Source organism: Solea solea, chromosome 18, assembly GCF_958295425.1.
Source record: "Solea solea chromosome 18, fSolSol10.1, whole genome shotgun sequence".
Lineage (NCBI taxonomy): Eukaryota > Metazoa > Chordata > Actinopteri > Pleuronectiformes > Soleidae > Solea > Solea solea.
This window is the reverse complement of record NC_081151.1, coordinates 10,592,137-10,617,757: the sequence shown is the minus strand read 5'-3', so window position 1 is coordinate 10,617,757 and position 25,621 is coordinate 10,592,137. Positions and strand designations below refer to the sequence as shown.

The window sequence follows — 25,621 nt, the reverse complement described above, 5'->3', positions numbered from 1 at the left end:
TTTTGGTGTAGCAGCACTACAGCACCACACACTGGTCTGGCATATGTAGAGTCGTTTTGTGTGGATGAAGACATGCCCTGAAGCGATGCTGTGTTTACGCTTCATTCCGTTTCCGTGTGGATAGAGCCCAGGGTTAGGCTCATGAGGTGGCGGGGATGCTAACAGTAGCCAAAAGTCAACATTGCTAGCAGCGGCTTCACGGTCAATGGTGTATATACAGTAGCTGTTACCCTGTCAAACCTGAAGAACAAGAACGGCAAGGGATCGCATAAACTATAAACAGCATTCAGAGATTTTGCATGAAACATATAGTCAGATGTTGTTGGAACCACAACTGTTGAAATCACAATGACCATTAGTTTGTTTGGTTCATGAAATAATACAATATTCCGGGGAAAAATGTGTCCGTTTAGTAATCGATTAATAATTCAATAATCGTTGCAACCCTAATTCACCTCACAACAAAAATCTCAAGACTGCGTATTCCTATGTGTAACGTAATTTTTTTTCTGCCCTTAGGTGCGGACGTTGGGCCCGTTGGGTTCATGTGACGATGTGGGCTCAGAGGAACGGGTCAGCATGTTCATGGAGCTGGTGGATGGTGTCTTCCTGCACAAGATCATGACACACATGTAGGTAGCGGCACACGGGGTGACACCTTTCTGTCTCACTTTAGCAGGACTCAATCTTTGTGTGTCAGTAAGTGAGCGATTGAGTGAGTGATTCAATGCATCGTTTCCTGTGTGTGTGTGTGTGTGTGTGTGTGTGTGTCTTTATATGCATGCATGTGTGACCACATCCTGACTCGCTGGTATCAGGTTGTACACGTCACAGCCAGATGTGCTGCACAAGGTTGCAGCGTGTGTGTGAGAGTGTTCAGGAGAGATGACGATTTCCTCTTTAGAGCCGAGTTGAGATCCATTTTTTTGTCCTTGGACTCGGCACTGAAATGGTCAGGTGTATAACTAACAGGCTGAGGTGCAGCTCTCAACAGCTCCAGCCCATTTCAAGCTTCTAGGTACACGCAGGCTAGATTTAATCAGAATAAGCTTTATTGGCCAAGTATGAATGCACATACAAGAAATTTGACTCTGGTTTTTTGTTACTATGTCTACTTGCACGAGAAGAGAAACAAAACGGCAACAAAACAAGTTCAACAATAGGTAAACAATAGTACATGAGGGTTAAATAAGGACAGTACAGGAGCTGTAGTTTGTTGCTGTGGGTGTAAATCACAAGACTGTCTGAGGAGAACACATCAGTCACTCACATGGCTTTAAAGCTCCACTGTGTCACATTTGTTTCCAAAACACTGCTCGTGTCTCTACCTGCTACCTTTGGAAATAAGGCGTTATTTCACAGTATCGTTTCAACGTTTAAAGGGATTGCTTTAGAATTTAATGAATATATATTTTTCTTTGCATCATTTTCTTGTTTTTTGCCGGCAGAACAGCAACAGTGCATAATTTAATCTCTCAATAGCTTCTGCTTACTTTACTCTGTTCAGTGTTTCCCACAGAATTAAGTTACATGTGTATTGGTAGTTGGACGAGTGTGTGTTATATGATATTTTGTGAAATGTATTATTGTGTGTTTCGGGTCATTATGAAACTGTGTTGGGACACCACATGTCTCGGCACTCAACCCCCCCAAGCTGCTTCCTATTGAACTTTGGAAATAATCAATATCAGGACAAATGCAGGGTTTCTTTGGGTCTGTGTGTGCTGTGGGGGCTTTGTGGTGGAGGGACAATGTGTGCATTTATTTACAGTACACTGGGAAAAATGAAACTCATACATACAGTATGTTCACTGATGAGGCGAGTTCTACATTCAGAAGGCACATTTTGTGTGTGAGCACATTTGTCATCTTCCTGTAGTCAGAGATTTCTTCCTGTTAAGAGGGAGTTCTCTTCTCTCCAATGATGCCTAGTGCTTGCTCATTGTGTGAACTGTTGGGGTTCTCTGCTCTCCTTGATGTTGTCTATGTACAGTGCCTTGAGATAATGTATGTTATGATTTGGCGCTATACAAATAAAATAGAATTGAATTAAAACTTTTTCAAACATATGACTTAGCTTGAAAAAGAGTGAAATTCCCCCTTTAACTGGTTTTAGTGATTTTGATCACTTGTGGCTGATCAGTCAGATTATTACCCACGTCTGTTTATGTGGTAAAAGATGTAGGTAGACACTAAGCACTATTCAGACGGGATTAGTTTTACATGGGTAGGTGGAGTAATGTAATTATACCAGATGACATCTGTAATATCATGTGCATACTACGCCACTTCCTGATATCACAAGAGCACACGGTGCAGACAAAGCTAGAACACCTTAAATGTGAAACTGGACCAGGGACTAGTTTACTGGTTAATTTAATTAGCCACATAACCAAGGTAACTACAGGCACTTTCCTAAGCAATCAGACGTCGCATGCCTCTGACAAGTTCTTTTGGTTTGAAGCCTGAGCTTTGTCACAGACTTCTTCAAGGGCCTCCATGTCTGAAAATGGTCTATTTGCACGGGATTAGTATTACCTAGTAATTTTTCAGCACCTTTTTACCCAAGGTAAAAGTCGCTTTAATCTTTAATGACGTCGGTAATAATTAAAATCACTGAGGAGCTCTGATAATAATTACTTTACCTGTCCATGTAAAACTAATCCCATCTGAATAGGGCTTAAAGCTATAAACCGGAGTCTTAAGTGTATACACCCGTTTGTTATCATAGCTTGACTTGAATCTGCAGGGAAACATACAGTGACAATGTTGAATGAATGAATGAAGCTCATAGAAACAGTGGGTTGACAAATGCACCACAAATGACATGGACCTCACATCGCTGCCAAAAATGAAGCAGATGAAGAAGTAATTAGCATTCCCACCAATGCTAATCAGAGATGAAGCAGATAAAAACCTGACTTTGCATTACAGAGTCATTTGTCCGAGGAGTATTTGTTAGGGACTGTCTTCATGTGTTCATGATGATAATGCAGGAACACATCCACCATTGCAGTCCCTAGATTTACCTACCATAAATACCCACATAGTGACATTTATTTCCACACATGGAAAAAGGCAGTAAGCCTTTATTTGAAGGAGGCCTATGATGGCGGCAGGCCTTTAATGTTTAATTCCCTTCAAATATTAGGTCGCATGAAGCATTTAATGCACCAAACTCCAGGTAAAAGTAAACTGCTGTTAAAAGATCCAAAAGACACGCTACCACTATGTCAGTTTGAACATACTGGGGTCATTTATTGGCAATATTGACATTGGTGTAAACTAGTCAGCAACATCACACCTAATCTCTTTAACAATAGCAACGCTATGAGCAGTAAGGCACAGTATGAAAAACGCCCTTGTTACGTCAGCAACAAAACTTGTGTTTTACGACCCGGATTTGGCCTTTAAACATTACTCTTCAGTACATTCAATGAACCGCATATCTAACCATGATTTAAGATGCACCAAAATCAACATATAACAGAAAGAGACCCTTGTCACGTCGATAACATACTGTATACCCCGATTTAGCCATAGACCACCATGGAATTAATGGATGTCAGCAACCTGCACTATATACCCATGGCCGTTTTTTTGCATCCCGGTTTTTAAATCCCGGTTATAATTTGAGGAAATATGGTATTTATGTTTGTCCAAGTGTAAAACTCTAAGAAAACCATTTAGACACCGTTGGCCACATTAAACTACTATTGTTCATAGCAAACACTTTCAGTCTTCATCCATCCAGACGGCTATATGTCCACTCCATACTCTACCACATGTCCATATGTTGGGTATTGTCTTCTGAAACAATGATAATCTCACTATTGTTCCACTCCACACACTGAATGTAGGCTGGGTTTACTGGAGTGGTGGTGGTGGTGGGGGGGGTTGGGTGTTTACTGGGGTTTTTATAGGGGTTTATGTGAAAGTGGGTTACGGAGGAGGTCAGGATGAGGACTGTTGGTAGAAAGCCACTCAGAGACAGTTGGTGAATCATCTAGTGAATAATCAGTCAGTCACTCCGTAAACCTATTAATCTCCCTGACCTTTCAAGAAAATAAATGCTGAACTGGGACAGCATATGTAAAATTGCATTGCAATTTAATCTGGATGTCGTCATTTGACTGTTTTGATTCATTTGTTGACTGTGAATGAGACTAGAAAAAGCAGTGGGTGCAAAAACTACTATTCATTTCCACAGATTCAAAATAAATGTATTCTTATCCTATAACAACATTTTTTTTATAAACTTTTTTAATCTAAATCCATGGATAGCATAGTGGTGTCTGTTTCCACAGATACTCCTCACTGCCAAGAACAAGAAAAAGAAGTGTTGTGACTGACTTGAGTGTGTTGTCACATACGTGCTATGGAGAGACCGTTTCGTGACTGGGAGCAATAAAAACAGAAGTAAAACTAATTCAAACTGCTCGGTCTTCCCTGAAGGCAGATGTTTGGGTACATCTCAGTTTTTATAACCTTGAGTGGTAAAAGAGCTCGTATTTATATTTAGATTTGGCTAACTGCCATGAAACACCAAAGAAGAAGAACAAAAGGCGACAGAGGAAACATATCTACAGGTGTGCGAAAGGCAGTAATACAACATTATAAATGTCACCTGCTGTAAAACACCAAGGAAGAAATGTAGATAACAGACAGCAATAACATATCTATGCATCCGGTAAGAAGTGAGTCAATCTGTTTAGAGAAGGTACAAATGTTAATCTGCTGCTAAATGTTGCATGTGAAAAGTGGAAGTTTGGGGGAGTTTTAGTTTTTTTTTTTTTCTGTTTGAAGATGCAACCTGAAACTTGAGATGGTCCAAGTTTCAGTTGAAGCACATGCATCGAACGGGGGCTGACGTGTTGGTTGTAGTAAAATGGAATTAGACGGACTGATAAAAGAAGCAAGTAAATAAATGAAAAAAATGTTTAAAAAAGCATGATGTCAACTTTAACATAAACATTTTCAATATCAGGCGATACAGAGGAAATTCATTACCCAGTCGATACCACAAAAGTATCGAGGTTTGATACCTAAGCCCTAGGGGTGAGCTTCATATTAATGATATTTATCAATAATGAGGGTGTGAATCTTTCCAATTCAAAGTCATTTTTGATCCAAAATTAATTGCTAATTTGATGGTCTACTTTGCTGTTGTGTGCTAGTTTTGTCTTCATGAAATCAGAGAAAATTGTTTGACAGATTTGGTAGCTTATATATTTGGGAAAAGGCAATGTGAACACAAGCAAATGCAAGAAAACATGTTTACATAAACTGAAAAAGTAATGTGAGCGTATGACATACTTTGACTCACTTGTAAACATAAAAAACAAACAGTCTTTGTTTTATACTGTGCTGCAATCGTGCAGTTCTTTACCAATCTAAACTGAAACTTTGAGGATAAGAATCACAATTTTTACAAGAATCAATTTTATTTTTGGATGCCTATTTATGATATTATGTGTTATATTATTGTATTATATGTATTGAGTGAGGTAGTGTAGTGAGATACTGAAATAAATATTGAAAGAGAACAGTTAGAATGTGGACCTAGAGGCATCCTTTCAGTAAGCTCTGCAGGCTCACCTGAGGTTTGAGGAAAGACTGTGTGTTTTTGGGACAGAAGTTACACAGAAGTTACACAGAATAATTGAATAATTGATCAATAATACCGAAATATATGTCACTTATCCCAGCTTTAATATTAAAAAAGGCTACATAGTAGGGTTGAATTGTACTCTAGTGGGAAACTAATGCCAGGACTATTATAGTTGGCCAGCCAGACCACATTACCCTCCCCCTGTTCATATGCATATCAGTCTGGCAAAACCTCATGTGTTGTGTGTGTGTATAAATCCTTCTCCAGCACAATAGTTACCCTGGATCTGGAACCTGTGTGTGTGTGTGTGTGTGTGTGTGTGTGTGTGTGTGTGTGTGTGTGTGTAATTATCTTTGTCTCAAATAGCCTGTAATAACATCAATCTGTGTGCTCCTGTGGTGTGTGTGTGTGTGTGTCTCCATAGTGACCCCAGTCCAAGTAATCAGAGGCTGAACAAGAACGTGAGCAATGATGTGTCACTGCGCCTCCACAACCTGACTGTTCTCACCAGACACATCAGGACGTACTACCAGGTATGCATGCACACACGCACACGCACACACACACACACACACAATCTGCAGCTATGTTCATGGCTCACAATGCTCGGCTGCATTCAGCATCTTGTTGTTATCAATCCCGGTAACACTCAGTCTTAAACTGTTGCATATTTATTCTCTGTAAACCCACTTTTTCAACAACTGCTCTTGGGTTCCTCAGGTTTAAAGGTCCAGTGTCTAACATTAAGGAGAGTTTATTGAAAAAATATTTATTGACTGAATATGTAATTGTTATTATTATTTTTTATAATTGGTGGTGATAGTTTTAGTATCCTTGGAACTGTATCTTCAAAACGACAGTTCAGCTTTTCAAAAGTGCTTAGGGTTAGGCAAGTTACCAACACATAGTCAATGCTGACTTAATTCATACCACTCACTGGGAACCAACCACACTGAAAACTGAAAACGTGGCTTCCAAAACACACTTTTTTTTTTTTTTTTTACATCTTAGTGAGGACACATCATAGACATAATACATTCCTTAGCCCCTTACCTTAACAATCACAACTGATTGTTGTGATTGTCAAGTGCCAAGCCCTTATCCGTAACCTAACCCTAACCCTAAAACCAGGTCTTAACTCCGAATGTCCTTACAAAGATAGGCTTGTACATTTTTGGACCTCATAAAGATGTAAACAGATCTTCAGAAAATGCTTGCTACTTAACCTCTTTTCTGACTGAAAACTAAATGAAGTAACTGGTCACTCTCCCACACCAAAGTCCATTTAGAAAATCTAAATAGACTTCTAAATTCAAATTTCAAACTAAGTGATGGAGGCAGCAGTGGATCTACAACTCCAGTGTGCTGTGATGTAAAATCAATTCTTTTTTCCATGGACTTTGGTGCGAGGATGAGTGAGCGGTTTACAGGGTGACACAAACGAACATCCTCAGCGGGGATCACCCTGACCGGTCGTTCTTTATTGTGCTTGCTGACTGACCAATAATCAGCATTGATCAATTGAGGCAGGAAGTAACACAGCGTGTGCAGATGATTGGAAACAAATGCCATGATCAGTGTGGCATTTGTACAGAATAACACTGAAGTTAGATTTTTACTCTCCACCACCACCACATTCTCTACCTCTGTGGATGTAGATCATATTAATGATTGTGTGAAATTTCAGCCCTCACAATTTAGCATGGGTGGAGTACCACTGCTGACTGAATATAGGGGAGAACACAATAGTGAGAACTGCCCCAAGGCCGACACTGAATCTAGTGTTATGTAAGGAGACCATCCTCTCAAAGCTTATCATAGCGAGTGGTCACAGGCATAAATAATGCGTGTGCACGTCGGTGCATGTGCACAGTGTGTTTTTGGTATGAATCGGGGATAAGGAGCTCAATTGCAGTTGATTTGGCTGAGCTGCAGTTATGCCATGCTGACTAAGCTCTAACCTCACGCAGTGGTGGCAGTGCACTACTGTTGTGCAGTGGTTGCTTATAATTGTTTGCTGTTTAAATCTCTTGCAACATTCTGTGGTAGTCGTGGTAGAGGCCGTTGTGCATACAATTAAAAAAAAAAAATCATTGTCAACATTGCAAAGACTGCAGTTTTTTTATTATCCATGTTCTGTGCTAGAAATATAGACATGGTGATTCGTGTGGTAAATTTCCATCATTTTAAATCTATCACAGTGAATATTGAACTAAAGATTAAATAAAAAAAAAACATTATATCAAAACCAAATGCCAAAATCTGTCAGAAGAAATTGCAGTTAGATATTTCCCCCCCGTTCTTTAGCCTACCCAATACCCACGAAGTAGGTCATTCTGGTCAGTATTGGGTTAATCTGTCCATGGTTAATCTCTAACCACAGTCCATTACAACACACTCAACCAAACACTTGTGTTTACACCCCTTAATTCAAAGAGTTATGAGCCTCAGTGACTGTGACAAAACAGAACAAAAGTATACAGAATGGTGGGGTTTGGCACAGACATTAAAATGCTGCAAGACTGTGAAAATAAAGGAAGCCACTTTTTATTTTTGTTAATTTAGCCTGCCATTTCACAATGTCATGTCATTCAACAGAGTGGATAATGTCTCATTTGGGACATTGAGATTCTGTGATGTCCAGCAATTTGCATGTATGTTCAATTTTGCTGGGAAATGACATTAGATACTGTATGTTTACATGGATGCAAGTAAGCAGGATACAAATATGTCGCGTAAACATGCCAATCCGATAACTCTAATCTGATAAAGCCCATTCGGAAATAAGTTTTATTCTGAATGAGAGGGCTGGTATATGTCAATCCAATCGTGACTTCCTAGTTTGGTGCCATCACATGTCTGATCCACGTAAAAGGAAGAAAATGATATGTAATTATATTGGACAGTAAATGTGCTGCATTTGTTTACTATTGAAGCGGAAGTTTAGCTTCATCTTCTGCTTGTACTTGTGGAGAATTAGATGACACTGAATGCTTGATAGATGCGTGTGCATGTAAATTATGGAATTGTACATTTCAATTGGAACAAAATCTTTTCGGAATGAAGAAATTTTGCAACCGTAACCATAGCTATTGCTCAACCACTGCCATTCTCACAACCAAAGTTGATAGAAGAGCCGTCTGATGGAGGTGAGAGGGCATGTAGCTTCTCTCCAGTTAATGCTTTATGGTAGGGATGAAGATGCCGACTGGAAACGCAGTGTGGAGGTCAGCAGGCATCAATCCATGGCCTGGTGAAGACTGTGAGGGGGAGTGTATGGGATCCCCTTAGAGATCATAGAAGTTCTACCTGCTGCGTAGTTAAGCCCCTTTCCTGCAGGCTTTTGTTTGCAAGGGTATTGGATACTAGTGTCATTCCCTCCCAGGTCAAATGACTGCAATAGAATAACAGGTTTTTTTAATTAGCCGCAGCTCAGTTTGACAGAGGCGTGAGAATGACATCCTTGTCAGTGTGTTAATTTTGTCCTCTAACACTGCTCTAATTTTGGCAGCCTGGTCATGGAGTCTGCACATTTTTCGTGAAGGATTTGTGTCTCCGCTGTAACTTTGTTAGTGCTCTCCATGGTGCCTTTTTTGTTGTGCGTCCACTGCGGTTCGTTACAGCCTGCTTTTGTGACAAAGAGCTCAGCTCACTGGAGTAAAACCACATACAGACAAACTGCTGCCCACTGCTGTCAATGGGAATGGAGCCAGTCCCCCATTTTCTTTAGCTGGTTTACCCATGTAAAACAGTTGCTTGCATATTTGCTGTTTTCTTCCCATGTATCATGTTTGCTTCAGTTTTCCTCGACATGTGATTGGGTTTCAAGTCCACCTTTAGCACAAAGAAGCAATTAGCCATTTCATTGGACTTTGAACATGGAAATTTAGCACCAGCAAGTCTTCGGGCAAGAGTAAACTGAAGCTGTGGTCAGGATGGTGACTAAGAACCCAGGTGTCACTTCAGCATTCCTCTGCAAAGATGGAGAAACCATTTCATAATTTAAATCGAGAAGACTGACTTGAGTGAGGAAAAATGTTTCTCTGATCTGTTTCAACCAACTTTGAAATATTAGAGCAGCCTTTTAAGCAATTTGTCTTGATACCGTCCCCGCAGTGAAGCTTGTTGGTGGCAGCATTTTACTATAGGGAAGATTCTCAGACAGGGAGGAACAAGGAGACTGTTCAGGATTGAGGAGCAGATGAATGTTGCCAAAAATCTGCTCTAGATTGAGCCTGAGACCTCACACTGGCATGACAATGACAGGAGGCAAACAATGAAGACAAGTCTGACTCTGTTTGGTTGTCCCGCCAAAGCTCAAGCTTTAATCTTAAAACATCGGTTTTATTGAGTGTGGATTAAAGGGCAAAATATGGTTCAGGTTAAGGTGTGCAAATGGAGGAAGGAGTCTAAATTATTTTTTTAAACCATAATACACACAAACATGCACCCAGCTGGGGCTAGGCGTTGGCTTTCTTCTAATTAGTTGATGTCCCAGCAGACACTGGCTGGTCCAGTGAATCCTCACAGTCTCCCCAGTGACAAAGCAATAACTCTTTGTGTCTGCATGTGTGTGTGTGTGTGTGTGTGTGTGTGTGTTCGAGGGAGGGAGAGAGAGAGAGAGAGGAGGGGTGCCCTCCACCTCCCTTCTGCTCCCTCTCTGTTGTACAAAGAAGAGTAACCTGATACCGAATGCTTTGAATACAAAGAATAACTCTTTTCCAACTTCTGCTGGGTTTTCCCTTCAACTAGTCCAGTGAAACACCGGCACTATGAACCCCTTAATTGATCAGTTGAACAGAATTGAACTCTTTCTGTCTGTTGTCCCATCCCCACTCACTTAAGTTTCCCCCTGGTTACCGTGGGAACTGCAGAACAAAGCATGGAGCCTAAATGGGATGTTTTGGACATTTTCTCTGGCCTATTTCACACACACACAGTAGCTGGGTGGTTTATGTGTACATTGACCTTAGTCAAAACATGTCATTACCACTATGTGTGTGTGTGTTTATTTGTTTGTGTCGCACAACATTTGCATGAATCAACCACCTACCCATGTTTGAAATATCATTTGTATCATAATATCATTTTAATAGTTTTCTACCTCTTTTTCTCGCCTCCTATGATAGATTTTTGGTGCTGACCTGTCGGTGCATACCACAGATGGCATTGGCAAATGGCACAATGTAACTTGATGATAAAGCAGCTGGTAAACAAGGATAGGCCATGCTAATTATAAATGATAGTTTGGGTGTGGAAATGGATGTAGATTACTAATGCGTGCACAAGCCTGTTTAAAATGGAGAGGTTTGGACTTATTTCATGAGAGAGAGTTGAGTAACAAAAAAAGCACCATTGGTTACCGGTATTAAATGTAAGGTACTGGTATTGTTTATATTTGTACAACCCTACATGCAAAGCATTCTGTAATGCAAAGCCTGTTGCATGCAGTGGTTGTTTTTTTTTTTATAAGTTTAATTACAACTGAAGAATGGATTTTAATAGCATTTTTGGGATAATTTGGAGGGCACATAGATCCGTATTCAGGATTATTATTGTTTTGTTAACATTGCAAGAGATGGGGAGTGTATAGACACTGTGGGAACTCTGGGTAACTATAGTTTGACATGACCTCTATTAGCTTTTCTTACTCAGTGACTTGTATATCACATCAAAAACTTTATAATTCCTGTTTTCAGCATCCAAATAGAAAGTACTACATCAGAAAATGCTGCTGATGTTGGGCTACTGCTTGCATAAATATGGTTTGATGTGTCATAAATGACCCGTGCGGAGCGCCGCAGGAAGTCAGGAGCAGATTTTCATTTGGATTTTATAGTAGACAAAGTTGTGAGATTCCAACACAGAACCCCATGGCTTAGAGAAACTCAGATCTGTTTCTAGCTGACACCATTTTATTGATCTTGGATCAGAAATGAGAGGCCAATGGATTAGTGGGCCATGGTGTGTGTTGGTGTGTGTGTCTAAATAGGTCACTGAAACAAGCTGTATTGACCCCTTGTCAATTGTAAGGTTTAGACTGTGCTGTTGATGTTGCTGCAGGAGAATATCTATGGATCTTAGCTACCAACCACACACACTCATGCTGTCATTTACTGTAGTGTAGTGTATTTGAATACACTGTCACGCATTGTACTTGTGTGAAGAGACATACCACTGATGGTAGCTGACAGCTTGGCAGTGTGTTTATGTGCACAGATGGTAATAGCCAGAGAGAATTCTGTAATTTTATCTGCCTCATCAATAATGAACAACCAGCTCGTTAGCGCTGACCTTAGACATGGCAGTAAAGCCATAATCCCTTTTGTCCCAATAGAAGCACCGATCCAAACAAATGACAGAGCTTGTGAGCAACTTATGTGTTAATACAATAATAACAGTAACATATTTTATTGCTCTAATTATTACGGACAAATTTTATTCATGCTTGACATTTATATGTTTCATATCCATATGCTTATAGAAGATGAACCCATTCGTGTTAATAATGATGACAATGAACAGTTGTAATATGGACCTAGAGTTGTTTCCACTAAGTTAAAGGGATTGGTTTGGTATGGGACATTTTTGTGCATTTCCAATAGGAATAGTGCCAAAAAATGTTCTATATTTTCTATATCCCTGAGTTTACCAGAGTAAAATGGTATGGTCCAGTCAGGGTGGAGACTGTGGGTGTAGGTACAGTACGGTATGGTTGTGATGGTAAAGCCCTGGGTCAGGCCTGAGTTAGGCTTTAATTGCCCTGTCAGTGAGATACGTAGTGTGACATCATTGGGGGGTCAGAAGTTGCACACAACAAGCTTCCTGGGCATTCAGTGATCCTGTGGCAATTTTGTGTTTGCTGTGTCATTCAGTGCATCAGTTTCCAAACTTTGTTCAATACACTACTGCCCTCCTGCAATATACTGTACTGCATGTAGCCTAGCCTCTGCTAAGATGACTCTGAGTGACACACAAATGCTCTGCCTTGGCTAACATAAACCCTACAGTATAATTATGTGCAGTGTTGCACATGGCCGCACCCTTTTGATTCTTCAGAATATAACAGGACTTTTTCTCTAGTAATATTTGGGCAAACTAAAAACGGCAAAGCTGTTGAAGTAGTCTTCTGGTTTAGTTAATGGTTTTTAAACCATCACACATTGTCATTTAATGGTAGTGGCTGATTGAAAAATAAAGAGTGTCATGCTCGCTTGCTTGCTCTTTGAGAGCACTGTAGATTTATTTCTTAGTTCAGGGTTTGTAGTTGAGCCTGTGGCGAAGTTTCCAGTCAGTGTTTTTGAGCTGAAGGCCTTGAAGACATCTGGTAGCCAGCCCACATGTTTTATTCACACTGTACTCTCTGTGTGTCTGTGTTTTTAAGATGAAGAGAGGGAGAGGGAGAGACTGGCATGTTCTCTCATTACATTCTGGTTTATAGGTCAGTCAGTGTAACCTTATCTTACAGGTATTGCTCTACCGCTACGCTCAGTCGCTCAAAACTGCAGCTCAGCTGAACTGTAGTGTAAGCTGATAGTGCTTTTATTTGCCTTGCAAGTTGCAAAAGACACTTAAGTCCAAAGTTAATTTCAACAGGCCATATAGAATTGTGAATCTTCTCTTTGGGGTTCACATTTGACATGTAGACGATGATCCATCAGATCCATCAAGGTGTCCTCAAAACAATAGGTCCAACAATTGCCTCTCTTCCTGTAACCTAGAGTTGCGTATTTAAAAAAAAAAAAGTTAAACAAGTTAATAATCCAATATTTGTTTCATTATTTATAATAAATATATAAGAGAAACAATAACAGAAATTACAGCTTTATCTCTGTTTGAACTGTGAAGGTTGTAGATTAGTGACACATTAGTAATGATTATATTATATTGCCGTGACAAATCACTACTAAAAATAGTAGCCTAATAAAACAATGAGCCTCCTGTTTGAAAAATCTGCTCATGTCAGCCTGTTATTACTTGTCTTATTGTGCTGCAGTAACTGCTGTATACTGTATATACAAATAAGGCAGCCCAAACCATTTGTAAAAAGTTAAAGTTAAACAGAGCAGTAAGTAGTCAAGTTGCAGAGAACTTCATATAGGGACGGATCAAGGGCTGGGGTGGCCCTGAGCAAGGTCTCCGATCACCCATTGCTCTACGGATGCAGATAAATTCTTCCCACTTCTAGTGTGTGTAAAAAAAAAAAAAAGAAAAGAAAAATGATGGGTTAAATGCAGAGGTCAAATTCACTTTCTACCAGGATTGTCGCAGTGGAAGTTTACTGTCAGTTGAGTGCCCTTTTTTATGTAGTGGTTTTTAAGTTGTAGCACCGTTACTGTAGTCACACTGTCTGCTCCTCTGCTGGAATCATGACTCTAGTGACGCTGGTTGATTTTAGATTTGCATTCTCTAATCTAATCTAATATAAATTTATCTAATGTATACCCCAGTGCAGGTGCAGCTCACAGTTCAGAGGCCTTTTCATCTTGCCGCATGTTTACCTGCACCTTTCGACTGCTCACGTCTTTAGTGCTTTGGTTGATGAACGTCCTCTGCTGTTATAAAACATAGTGACACAGCATGTGAGGCCCGGCACGCATACAAAATGAAACAGACGTTGTCGGTTAATCATTAACCTCTCTTCCTCATCTCAAAACAACTTGATTTATCTGAACTATTGATGAAGACACTTTATTCCAAGCTCTACTGATTCTGCCAGTGTGTTTCATAAAATACACATCATCAAATATTCTTTTAGTTGGATTTGGTCATGAATTTTCTTGGTCCCGGACAGTCAGGTGTGTTTGTGAGACAACAGAGGATATACTGGAATGGAAAGCATTCCCTCCTAGTGGGGTGTTTCTTTCCTGATTCTCTCTCTCCCTCCCTTCATGTCTGTGTCAACAGGAGGGTGTTTCCTGTTGGCTGCCTGCCTACACACACACACACACAAAACACATACACACAACTGAGTCTGGGTCAGTAAGTGGTTGGACTTTGATTTAGTTTTACAAAATTTTGAATGGACCAAAGTTGAAGAGTAAACACCTTTTGGCAGACACTGTCAGTTCTGTCACGCCGTAAACTAACAAGGCAGCAGAGCAGAATCACAGGACACAGCAGAAGAACAACGACAATGTTACACTACAAATCTTTCATTTCAGTCCCTGCTTTCAGTGTATCCCATTGATTATGTAGACTATAGCAGCCACAATGAACCAAAACATTGTTCAAAGTAACATAATAAATCTTAACTTTGTGTTTTGAGATTCATGTGTACAGCTTTGTTGTGCCTTGCTTTTATGCTGTTGTGCGCTATGCTCCGCAAATAAGTACCATGGTCCATGTGGCAGATGTGTGTTTATTCCACTGATCAGAGTTCCTCATATCAATAATCCCTCAGCTCCCCTCTCTTGGCCATGTGCATTTGTTTTCAATGGAGCCAGTGATCTCAAGCCGTGGAGCCATGCCCATGCCGATGGAAGAACAGCCAACCTCCCACCAAAAACAAATCAGCAACAGACGTCATGTTCATAAAATATTTTATGCATTTAATGCCTTAACGATAGCAAACAGCAAGGAAGTGCAAATACATAGAGAACAGAGAGTTAATCCCAAAGATACAACAGCAAAAAGGCCAGGTCGGCATCCATTTTGCATGCTTCTGTGTTTTTCAATTCTTGCCACTCCAAAATTCATGATAAATGACTTAAATAACACCATCAGTACCTTGATCTTATATAGCTGGTACCTGGCCGGGGGTCGGCAGCCCTGATCTTGCAAAGCTTTCTGCTAACAGACAGTAGGGAGAGTGGTTTAGGATGTATTCACACCAGGATAGTCTGAGGGACTCCGTTTGAGTGGGCAGAGAATACCGAAAAATTCACACCTTCATTTGGTTTGGTTCACTTTTCGCTCATTTGGGGCAGTTTTGCCAGAAACCAGCACTGACCAGGAAGAAAAAAGCATGAGGAAAATAAAACCCGGCGCATTGATTGTCCAGGACTGAAAACATAAATCCATCCCCTCTCGCTGGCTTGTTCACCACAAAAACAAACAATAGAGCAACCAAATATATGCACTCTTGGGTTTCTGTTTTTATGTTGGTGTTCAAACCCAGTATGAGCAGCAGGCGAGGCAGCGAGCTATCGTCATTCCCTCTCTTTCTGTCTTTGGTTCGCTGGATAGTCCGTTTGCATCTCGCACTGTCAGCAAACCACACTAGGGTTCGCTTGCAAGCAAACTAAGACCCACGTTTTCAGGCAGACCAGATTTCGCATGTTTGGTCCGCTCCAGAGTTCAGATGAGCTTTCACACCTGCCCAAAGAAGCGGACTATCCGAGGAAACAGACTCTGGTCCATTTAAAGCGGCCCAAACAGCTCTGGTGTGAAAGCGCCCTTAAAGATCACTCTCCTGCCTCCAGTTGGTTCAAAAGCAGTTAGGGTTGTCACAGGTTTTAAGAGATGCCATCACATCACCCCAATTATGGCTTCGCTCCACTGGTTCCCTGTGCAACTGATTGCTTTTAAACCACATATGAGTCTGTCTGTAAACTATATTGCAGACATGTTGACTGCATATATCCTCAGGTGGGAATCTGTTTTCCGTTCCAAAGTCGAGGCTTAGAACTAAAGGAGTCTGCTGTCAGGGTCCCTTGACTTTGGAACAACCTACCTGAGAAGATCAGGCTCGCAGATTCAGTGGACTCTTTAAATCCCTTCTTAAAACCCATCTTTATTCACCTGCCTTTATGTGATGTCACCCATTTACCCAGTGGTCACCAATTTGATCAACCTGGGGGCCAATGAGCATCTACTCTGGCCAGGAGGGGGCTGGTCAAGGAAGAATCAACTGTTCAATAGGAGCGTGGATATTAATTTTATATCACAATACCCCTTCATGATATTAGAATAACAGTTTTTGTGATGATATTTCACTCCATAGCTCACAATAAAAATGGAAAAATTATTTATAACTGAAAAAAAGACCTCTGCTTTTACTCTTTTATCTTTTTATCCCAGAACGATTGTTCTTTTGTTTTGATTTATTATTTGGTGTTCTGATTGTGTCTTGTTTTTATCCCCGAGTATCCTTATCCTGTTTTTTCTTTTGCCTGTCTGCATTTTTAATAGTGCTATATAAAATTGTGATTATTATGTCATATTATATATATGTAATGTGTATATATAATAGTTTTTTTTTGCCATTTTCAAACATTGTTCACTACAACGTTCAGAATCTCTCAGTCTCCAGTTTAGCTGTGTCAAAGACAGGTGTTGACTTGTGACCAGGGCCCACCTTAGGGCTCCCATTAGGCTACAGATTGAGGTCCATTGTTTTATCAGAACATCATCATTATAATTTACTTGCTCTCTCCTAACCCGTCAAACCTAATCTGTTACAGGAGAACTTACAGCAGTTAATCGTTATGCCCCTTCCCAACATTCTCTGCATCGCCAAGGATCCAATATCAGGTAACACAAAGTCCTGCATATTTCCACTGCCTTCTCACGTGTAATTTAGAGATTAATAGTCTACACAAGTTGAATTACTGACCGGCCCTTGACAGTATCTTGTTGCTTTTCTGCCACCCTAAAGTGCCAAGTAGAAAAAAAACGTGTTTATATGTTTCTTCATGTACTTTCTCCATCCTTGATTCCTCTGCCATGACATCATTGCAAAATGGTCTTCTGGAGAATTAAGTTTATTGCTGAGTCACCATTAAGCCATTTTTGCAAATAGAAACACAAAGGGTTTGGTTGAGCGTAGTGTGCAGTGACACGGCCTCAGGCACCGACAGGCAGCCTTTAGATCATTTCTTCACACGCTGTGTTCAAAGATGCTTTTTTCACCTGTTTTTCTTGTAGCGACTTGTTCGTTTCATTTATGTTCACCTGTATTATGATTTATGATGGAGTGATCCCCCCCCCACCCCCCACTAACAAACACTCTGTCTCCCTACAGCTAAGAGTATGGAAGAACTGAAAAGACTTTTGTTGCTGCTACTCGGCTGTGCTGTTCAGGTAACACATGCACACATACACAGCACAGAACACACACAGCAGTTTATTGTGCCACCCACTCTCACCCAGGAAGTTTTGTGTGTGTCTGTTTGGCTTTGCATGTCTGAGCACAGCCGCTCAGTGTGTCCTGTGATAAGGTGCAGGGTGGGACTGGTTGTGGGTGGAACTGCAAGATTCAAAAAAACACATAGAGTCCTGTTAATGGTTTCTTAAAACAGCAGTCATGAGGATTATTGGACCGCTAATGGATATCGTTTGTTATTTGAATGACATATGTGGGTGATTCTTTGCAGTAAGAGTTTATATAGGCAAGACAAGGCAGCTTTATTTATTCATCTTTTTTTTCCACAAAGAAATCAATACAGTGTTTAAAAATACAAATTACAATTATTCAGAGATTTAATTAGGGCTGCATCTAGTGATTATATTTATTATAGATTATTCTAGGGATTCTGGGACAAATGAATGAATGAATTAGTACCATAAAATGTCAGTAAATGTTGAGCTGTGTTTCCCAAACCTCAAAATAAGGATGTTTTCAAAAGTCAAAATGATAGTTTGAATAGTTTATTTGTTGTACGGATCAACAATATTTACAATATTTACATTTAGGGAGCTGAGAAATGGGGTAAATTGATTTCATTTTTTAAAAAACTGATTCATAGATTCTCAAAATCATTTCTGATTCATTTAGTAATTGATTAATTGTTGCAGCCCGAGATGTGACGGTGCAGAATAAAAGGTAAAAGAATGGCAACCTGAAAGAGGTTCAATCAAAGATAAGTCGCTGAAGTTCAATAGTTAATTTGCAAGTCACAGCACTTTTTAAATCTTTATAAACAATGTAAAGTGTATCTTGATAGGGAATCAAATGGACTAGACTTTCAGATTTCTTACATTATTTCACATCTAAAAAGGAGTATATTAAGCCTGAGCTTACACATTTCTACTGCAGAAATATCAATGCATCAGCGATTGCCCCTTGCAGCAGTTCCAGTTTAGTTGATCAGGGATAGACAGACAAACGAATCAGGCTGCAACCTAACAAATATGCAAATAGTCTAGAATGAAACAAACAGAGAGATTCTGTGACACAAAGAAGCTGCACAGCTTTTGTTCGCTGTCTCTCAGCAGCTGCAGCTTCATTAATTTCACTCTTCATTAATTGTGATTAATGCTTTAACACTGTATGCTTAGATTCATAAAAAAAACAAAGAAACAACCTCCACCAAACCAGCAAGAGATTTAGCCATGAAGGTGAGCTGAGAGCTAACTTGGTTACCTGTAAGTAAAGAGGAGTGGCTATAGATATATAAGGTAGGAGTGCAGGGGCTTTCTCTGTCTGTGTTTGCTCATTTTGGTCTTTGTTGTCTCTTGTGTCAACCTCTCCCATCACTATGAACCTACCACATGTGTATTTTTTATTTTTATCCCAGGTCTCGCTGGTTTTCCTTTGCCTACGGCTGCTCTGTATCTCCCCTCCTCACCCCCCTACTTACTAATCTACCTCCTTCTCTCTCCGTCTTCCCTGCCGTTGTCCCCCTCCCTACCTTTTCTGGTCTTACTGGGATGAGTGGAAAGACAGAGGGCGATGCCGCATTATAATGTTATTATTATTATAGGGCTGCAACTAACAATTATTTTCATCATCGATTAATCTGTCGATGCTTTTCTGGTTCATAAAATGTTGATCTGTGTTTCCCAAACCTTGAAATTATCTTCTGAAATGTTTTGTTTTGTCCACAAACCAAAGTATTTTTTAATGATTTGTCCGTTATATGGAGCAAAGAAACCTGAACATATTCACATTTAAGAAGCTGTAATAACAGAGAACCTGTTTTAATCATTAAAGAAAAACAAGGATCAATGATGATCAAAATATTTGGCGATTCATTTTGTAATCAATGACTCTATTAATAATTGTAGCCCTAGTTGCCATTATTCTAAATTCCACTGTGCAGCTAACATTAATAAAAATAAATAAATAAATTTAATCTCCATTAAATTTTGGGTCTTATCTTAATTTTGAAAAACAAACAATTTTATTCATTGTATTCCTCTGTGTGTGTGCTTCCATGGTCAGTGTGAGCGTAAGGAGGAGATGATAGAGAAGATCAAGCTGCTGGACATCGAGACCCAGGCTGCCATCGTCTCTCACATCCAGGAGGTCAGTATAGCACTATAATAGAATGATGCAGTCATCATGGTAAAAACTACATACTAGCTTTTCCAAGGTTGATAAACACATGTTTACCATCTGCTCTGCTCTGATGACCTTTTAAACTCGTCACTTTCAGTGGAGTAATAATAGGAAACTTTCACTGATATAGTGTTTCTGTCACGTTGGCTCATGAGGGTGTCACACACTCACTCACTCACTCACTCACACACATCTTCTTTTGTTTTATGATGCCTGAGATATTTCTGGCATCCAGGATGCTTTTAAATGAAGAGGACAGGTTTCTTGTCACTTAATTCTTGGGGTTTTTTTGGTTTGTTTTTTTACTTTTTATTGACATTCAGTCACAAACATTAGCATGTACATCCATGTCAATTGTTCACCTGAATATCCTTTTTTAATAAAGAAAGAAACATAACACAAACATCTACATACAGGGAGTGATTTTGGTTGTTGTTTGGTTATTGACATTTATATTCTACAGGATATACTGTATACACATACACATATACAGTGTATTTTACCAGGTCTGTCCTGTGTGGCATTACATTGTTAATCATTTTTTTACCAATGCAACACAAACAAATCCTTTTTGTAGCTGCAGCTGTATGCTGTTCTATTCTCCATCTTATAAATATAAATATCCATCCACATGTTAAGAGTTGGGCTCTCCTGTGAAATCCACGACTGCTGATCAAGGGCTTCATTCGGTGGGAAAAATCCAAACATTCTACTGTACTGGCTGTCAGAATGTAAACATTTGCTCTTGTGACAAACAATCGTTTCCTCTCTGATTTTATACACTAATTGAATTTATGTAATAATTAAAGCTGCTGTTAGTCATTTAATTTCCTGTCTGTTGCTGCCATTAACATTCCACTCCCGTCTCCGTTGTCACCTTATGAACACATGTGGAAGGGTGGGGCACTGATTCATTGACAAACAGCCTAACCTCATGAGCAGAGCGGACCGCCTCGTTGTGGAGCTCTGACTCCTGACTGGATAAAGTGGTGTGGGATATTGGAAGTTTCTCTTAGATCAGAAGCTGAGCTCTATACTCTGACAGCTCTGTTTACTCAGAGTTTAACCAAAGGAATTATCTGTTAGCAACTTTAATACATTAAATGGTTATAATCAGGAAGGATTAAAGACGTTATCGACGTAACACCCTCCATTGTTTTGCTGAGTGAAGGACGAACCTTAAAATGGACCTTTTTATATTAGCAAAGGTGGAGATAGAGAAGAAATGATCGCTCCTTGTCAGCGGATTTCCAGGACATTGCAGCTGCTTATCTTCTTCCTGTTCTCTTGTGAACTTAATGTTGTTAATGGCTTGATCCTTCAGAAACACTGTTTTGGTAAAACAGTCATCCACATACTGGAGCCAGATCATTACAAACGCTCAATTTGTTTTTAAAAAGATAGAAAAAAATACAATAAAGCACTAGATCATTGAATATGTGTCCGTTTTGTTTGCGTGTACGTTGCAGGTCACACATAACCAGCTAAATGTCCTTGACCTCTCCTGGCTGGAGGAAGGAACAGAGCTTGGGCACGATGAGCTGGAACCTCTGTCTCGCACCATGGCTACATCTTTACAGCAACTGATTGACGAGAGAGACAAAGCCATCGAGGTAAAGAGACGCACAAGAACCACTGCCTTGCTGATAATGTCATTTTATTAACACTAATAAATAAATACAATAAGACAAATAAAAATTGGTCCAGAGTAAGGCTGGCCAACACATCGATACTTTTATTCGATCGTGACATGAGACAAGATATGGTCTTAGATTTTGGATATTAAGGTATCTGTGATGACTTTTCCTGATTTTAAAGGCTGTTGCATTGATAATCATTTATTATATTGAATAAATGAATGAAATACACTAACTATTATAATTTAAATATTATATCTACATACATATGTATATGTGTATATGTATGTGTATATATATATATATATATATATATACATATATATACATATATACATACATACATACATATATATGTGTATATATATATATATATGAACAGACAGAGTTTGTGGGGAAATGTTACATATTGACAGAGGTCTTCTTGTAGCATTATATCAATGGTTAACCGTGAATCCTGCTATTCAGGTGATTTTGGATCTGACCCAGGAGAGGGATTACCTGTTCAGTCAGCAGCCGCAGGAGGGCTGCAGGAACCTGGGTATGAGTAGCCCAGAGCGAGGGCAGAGTTCTGGAAGAGTGGGAGTTAACGACAGAGGAGTGGCTGTGACTATGTCTGGGCTGAGCAAAGAAGAGAAACAGCATCTGTCTGTGGAGCTCGCTGACACCAAATCCAAGCTCCGCAAATACAGACAAGAATTGTAAGTCTGTGGGGGAAAGCGCAGACTGTGTGCGGGTTTAAAGTAGAATGAAGATCTGATCTGTCTAATGTAGTTGATTGGATACTAATGTGTCTTACACAGACTAAAGCAGCCGCTAATTGCACCTTGAAGTCCACACTTTCTTTGTTTCACTGCTTTAAATCTGAAAGTGTTGTGACAGAAGCAGTGGCTGGAAGTCATTATAGTCCCAGCATAGCTTATTACGCTGTCTTGTTTTGATCAGTCTACTATGTAATCACATGAGGAACCATGTATTTGGAGATGAACTCTACAATCCTACTTCTACTCACTGCAGAGTAAACCATCTGGATTATTTCTATAAATAAACCACAGGGCATATACAAAATATACATGTTTGATGTGTTTTGGGAATTGTATTACTGTAGGTTTGTAATAATACATAAATAATACCCTGTTAATCGTTTGCCAATGTGCGAAGCTTACTAAACAAAAGCTAACCAATTATTTTTGTTTGTGTGTTTCTGTGTGTGCACGCGTGTAGAGAAGAGAAAACAGAACAACTGATGGATTCAAAACATGAAGTGGAACGCTTGGATCAGGAGTTACAGAGGCAGAAACAAGAGGTCAGGACCAATTTCTATGCTGTAGTGTCAGATCTGTATGTGCACACATGAGTTTACAGACAGTGAGATGATTTTAGATGGTGACTATTGTGCAAAACCTTTAAGCATGTGTGGAAAAATGCTGTAAGAGTGCTATTTTTCTTATATATTACATGGTTTATCATTATGGGAAAATAATAATGCTAATGAGGATGATGACAATGCTCCATGTGTGTGTTTTAGAACCAGTCCCTGACTTGTGAGGCTCGTTTGGCCCGAGTTTACCGGGATGAGGTGGACTCAATGAGGGAAAAAGCATCCAGGGTGGATAAAGTGGAGACTGAACTGACCAGATGTAAAGAAAAACTCAACGATGTTCACTTCTACAAGACCAGAGTTGAGGTACAATCACAGTTTTTCCTACTACATACTAGTCACATAATAGTCTTATGACACGTGTATGTTGTTGAAATTGCCATAACTCACACATTTAGTTTGTTACATAGATGACTGTCTATGCAGTGTTTGTACAATGCATAGACCTTTTAACTCAAAGTGGAGACTTAAACACAATATGAACCTGAACTGACCGAACTGGCATCTGACACTGGCTGTGTGTGTTTGTTAATGTGGTCGTACAGGAGCTTCGAGAGGACAACCTGACCCTGCTGGAGACAAAGATGCTGCTAGAAGAACAACTCTCAGCCTCCAGGGGGCGCTTTGAAAAACTTCATACACTAGAGAAAGACAACCTGTTACTACGAGCGAAGATACATGACCTGGAAATGGTAAAGCACTCCATTTGTTGTTGCTCTGATGTTTGACCAGAAAAATGTCAGCAAATATTTTTTTCTGTCCATGTCGATGTGAATCTCAAAGAAGTTGATAACATGAATTCTGTTTTAGAATATGTGGACTTGTTTGCTAATCTTTTGTTTGTGTGTGTATGTGTGTGTTAAGGAAAGGGACAATGAACGTCAGAGGCTGGAGGAGCTGGTGGAGGAGAACATGCTGCTGGAGATCGGACACAAACAGAGTATGAACGAGTCAGCTCATCTCGGCTGGGAGCTGGAGCAGCTGAGCAAGAACCATGACAACACTAACACAGAGAGTAAGACTCCAGCTTCTTTTTTCCTGACAACTTTCCCTATCTCCCTCTCTGTATTCCCCAGTTTGTGTGTTCAGAAATATGTCGCATATTCTGTCATAACCCAAGCTACTGTCTCTGCTGCAGCTCGTAAGTCGTTAGTCCACGAGCTGAACGAGTGCGTTTCCAGTCGAGTGTTGAAGCTGGAGAAGGAAAACAGGGAGCTGCAGGCCTCGATAGAAAGACTGAAGGAGGAGAATCACCTCATGCAGGAGCAGCAGCTCCACACACAGGAGCTGGATAGAGAAAACCAGAGTCTCAGCAAGAAGGTGAGAGGCCTCATTTAATTTAATTTCATTTCATTTCATTTCATTTTATTTATCAGGGCAGTGTACAATTACATTATGCATAAAACAGAAGAGATGCTTGTACCAGACTGTAGCTTAGTAGCTAATTTCCATCTGTAGTCCTAAGGGGAAGGGATCAAAGTGCAAGATATATGTAGTGCAGGTTAATACACCATTCAAATACATTATCTAGACATCAAAACTGACAGCATACCGACAGCATACGTACTGATATGATATAAAAAAGCACAACTCAACACACAACTAACATTCAGATAAGGTGCAACCTTCATCGTGCATACAGTACAAGTCAATCACGTATCAATAATCTCAATAAATCACTTAAATCACAGATGCGTACATCTCTGGTTATCTAAAAAACATGTTTTTGCTTCTCTTGCAAATGAAGTGAGTGAATTCAAGCTCAGCAGCTCAGATGGGAGCTTGTTCCACTGTTTCACAGCCTTTGAGGAAAAGGCAGATTGGGGCGAAGGCTGTCTTACATTCATTTAAAAAGTCATTATAAAGTCTTTAAAAATCTTGAAAGCAATCTATTTTATTATGAAATAAATAAATAATTCATTTTATTTTGAAATCGACCTGTCATCACTTCCTGTTTGCGGTCATGTTTATATTTGCTGCCTCATGTGCTATCCGATCAGAATAGGATTAAAATCTGTGGCACCGGAGCAGCGTGAGAGACAGGAGTATGTTTGCCGATCTGGCGAGGTGAAGTACCGATTTATAGATTGATCCCTCGGTCAGGTTTTTTGTCCTGGTGACATCATTAAAGGAGGTCCCAGCCGCATCCTTTCGGGTGAGGTTTCCAGAGATCTGGAGATTCTTCCCCAGAGTGAGCTGGGTGGCAAGCTACATTGAATCTGCTGATACTGAACCCCGAAACTGGTGAAACATTTGTTGATTTTCCTCTTCCCCACGGCCTGTGTGGTAGGACAGAACAAATACAAAAGGGCCCCAACAATAACTTTGGGACAGAGGGTTTTGTTTTTGCCGACTTTATTATTTTAGTTTATTATTTTTAGTTTTATTTAGTTTTTGTATAACCTAACTGTTGTAAATTCTGTGTTTATACTTCCTAATAACAAGGGGCCACACAGAAACTGTTATTGGTCCATTTATTGGTATTGATCATCATTTACCTGTTATAACATCATAACAAAAGGGTTGCAACTGCTTCCAATTTGTCTATTAGACATATCTATGTTACTTTTTCTGTTTTTAGTTGGAGCGTTTTCAGGGCTTGTTGGACCAGGAGAGATTGACCAATCAGGATATGGAATCTCTGGGAGAGGAAATACTGAAGGAAAAGCAGTGTGTGGAGAGAGAGCTACACATGCTGAGGGCAGAAAAGGATCGACAGGTAATAACAAAACACAAACACACTCAGGATAAATATGAGACTGAAATGA

The 25,621-nt window shown here is 39.8% G+C and overlaps 1 protein-coding gene across 3 annotated transcripts in view; it reads left to right on the top strand.

The window, feature by feature from the left end:
- ccdc88c (coiled-coil domain containing 88C) overlaps window positions 1–25,621 on the top strand; it is a 53,467-nt gene that overhangs the window by 5,157 nt on the left and 22,689 nt on the right. For all 3 annotated transcript variants that reach the window (XM_058614754.1, XM_058614753.1, XM_058614755.1), the window contains exons 2-14: window positions 520–632; window positions 6,036–6,144; window positions 17,017–17,086; window positions 17,577–17,635; window positions 19,719–19,802; window positions 21,305–21,448; window positions 21,941–22,173; window positions 22,697–22,778; window positions 23,001–23,159; window positions 23,399–23,545; window positions 23,718–23,868; window positions 23,992–24,173; window positions 25,435–25,572. In XM_058614754.1, the coding sequence (XP_058470737.1) occupies window positions 520–632; window positions 6,036–6,144; window positions 17,017–17,086; window positions 17,577–17,635; window positions 19,719–19,802; window positions 21,305–21,448; window positions 21,941–22,173; window positions 22,697–22,778; window positions 23,001–23,159; window positions 23,399–23,545; window positions 23,718–23,868; window positions 23,992–24,173; window positions 25,435–25,572 (1,671 nt within the window). The remainder of the gene's footprint in view (window positions 1–519; window positions 633–6,035; window positions 6,145–17,016; window positions 17,087–17,576; window positions 17,636–19,718; window positions 19,803–21,304; window positions 21,449–21,940; window positions 22,174–22,696; window positions 22,779–23,000; window positions 23,160–23,398; window positions 23,546–23,717; window positions 23,869–23,991; window positions 24,174–25,434; window positions 25,573–25,621) is intronic.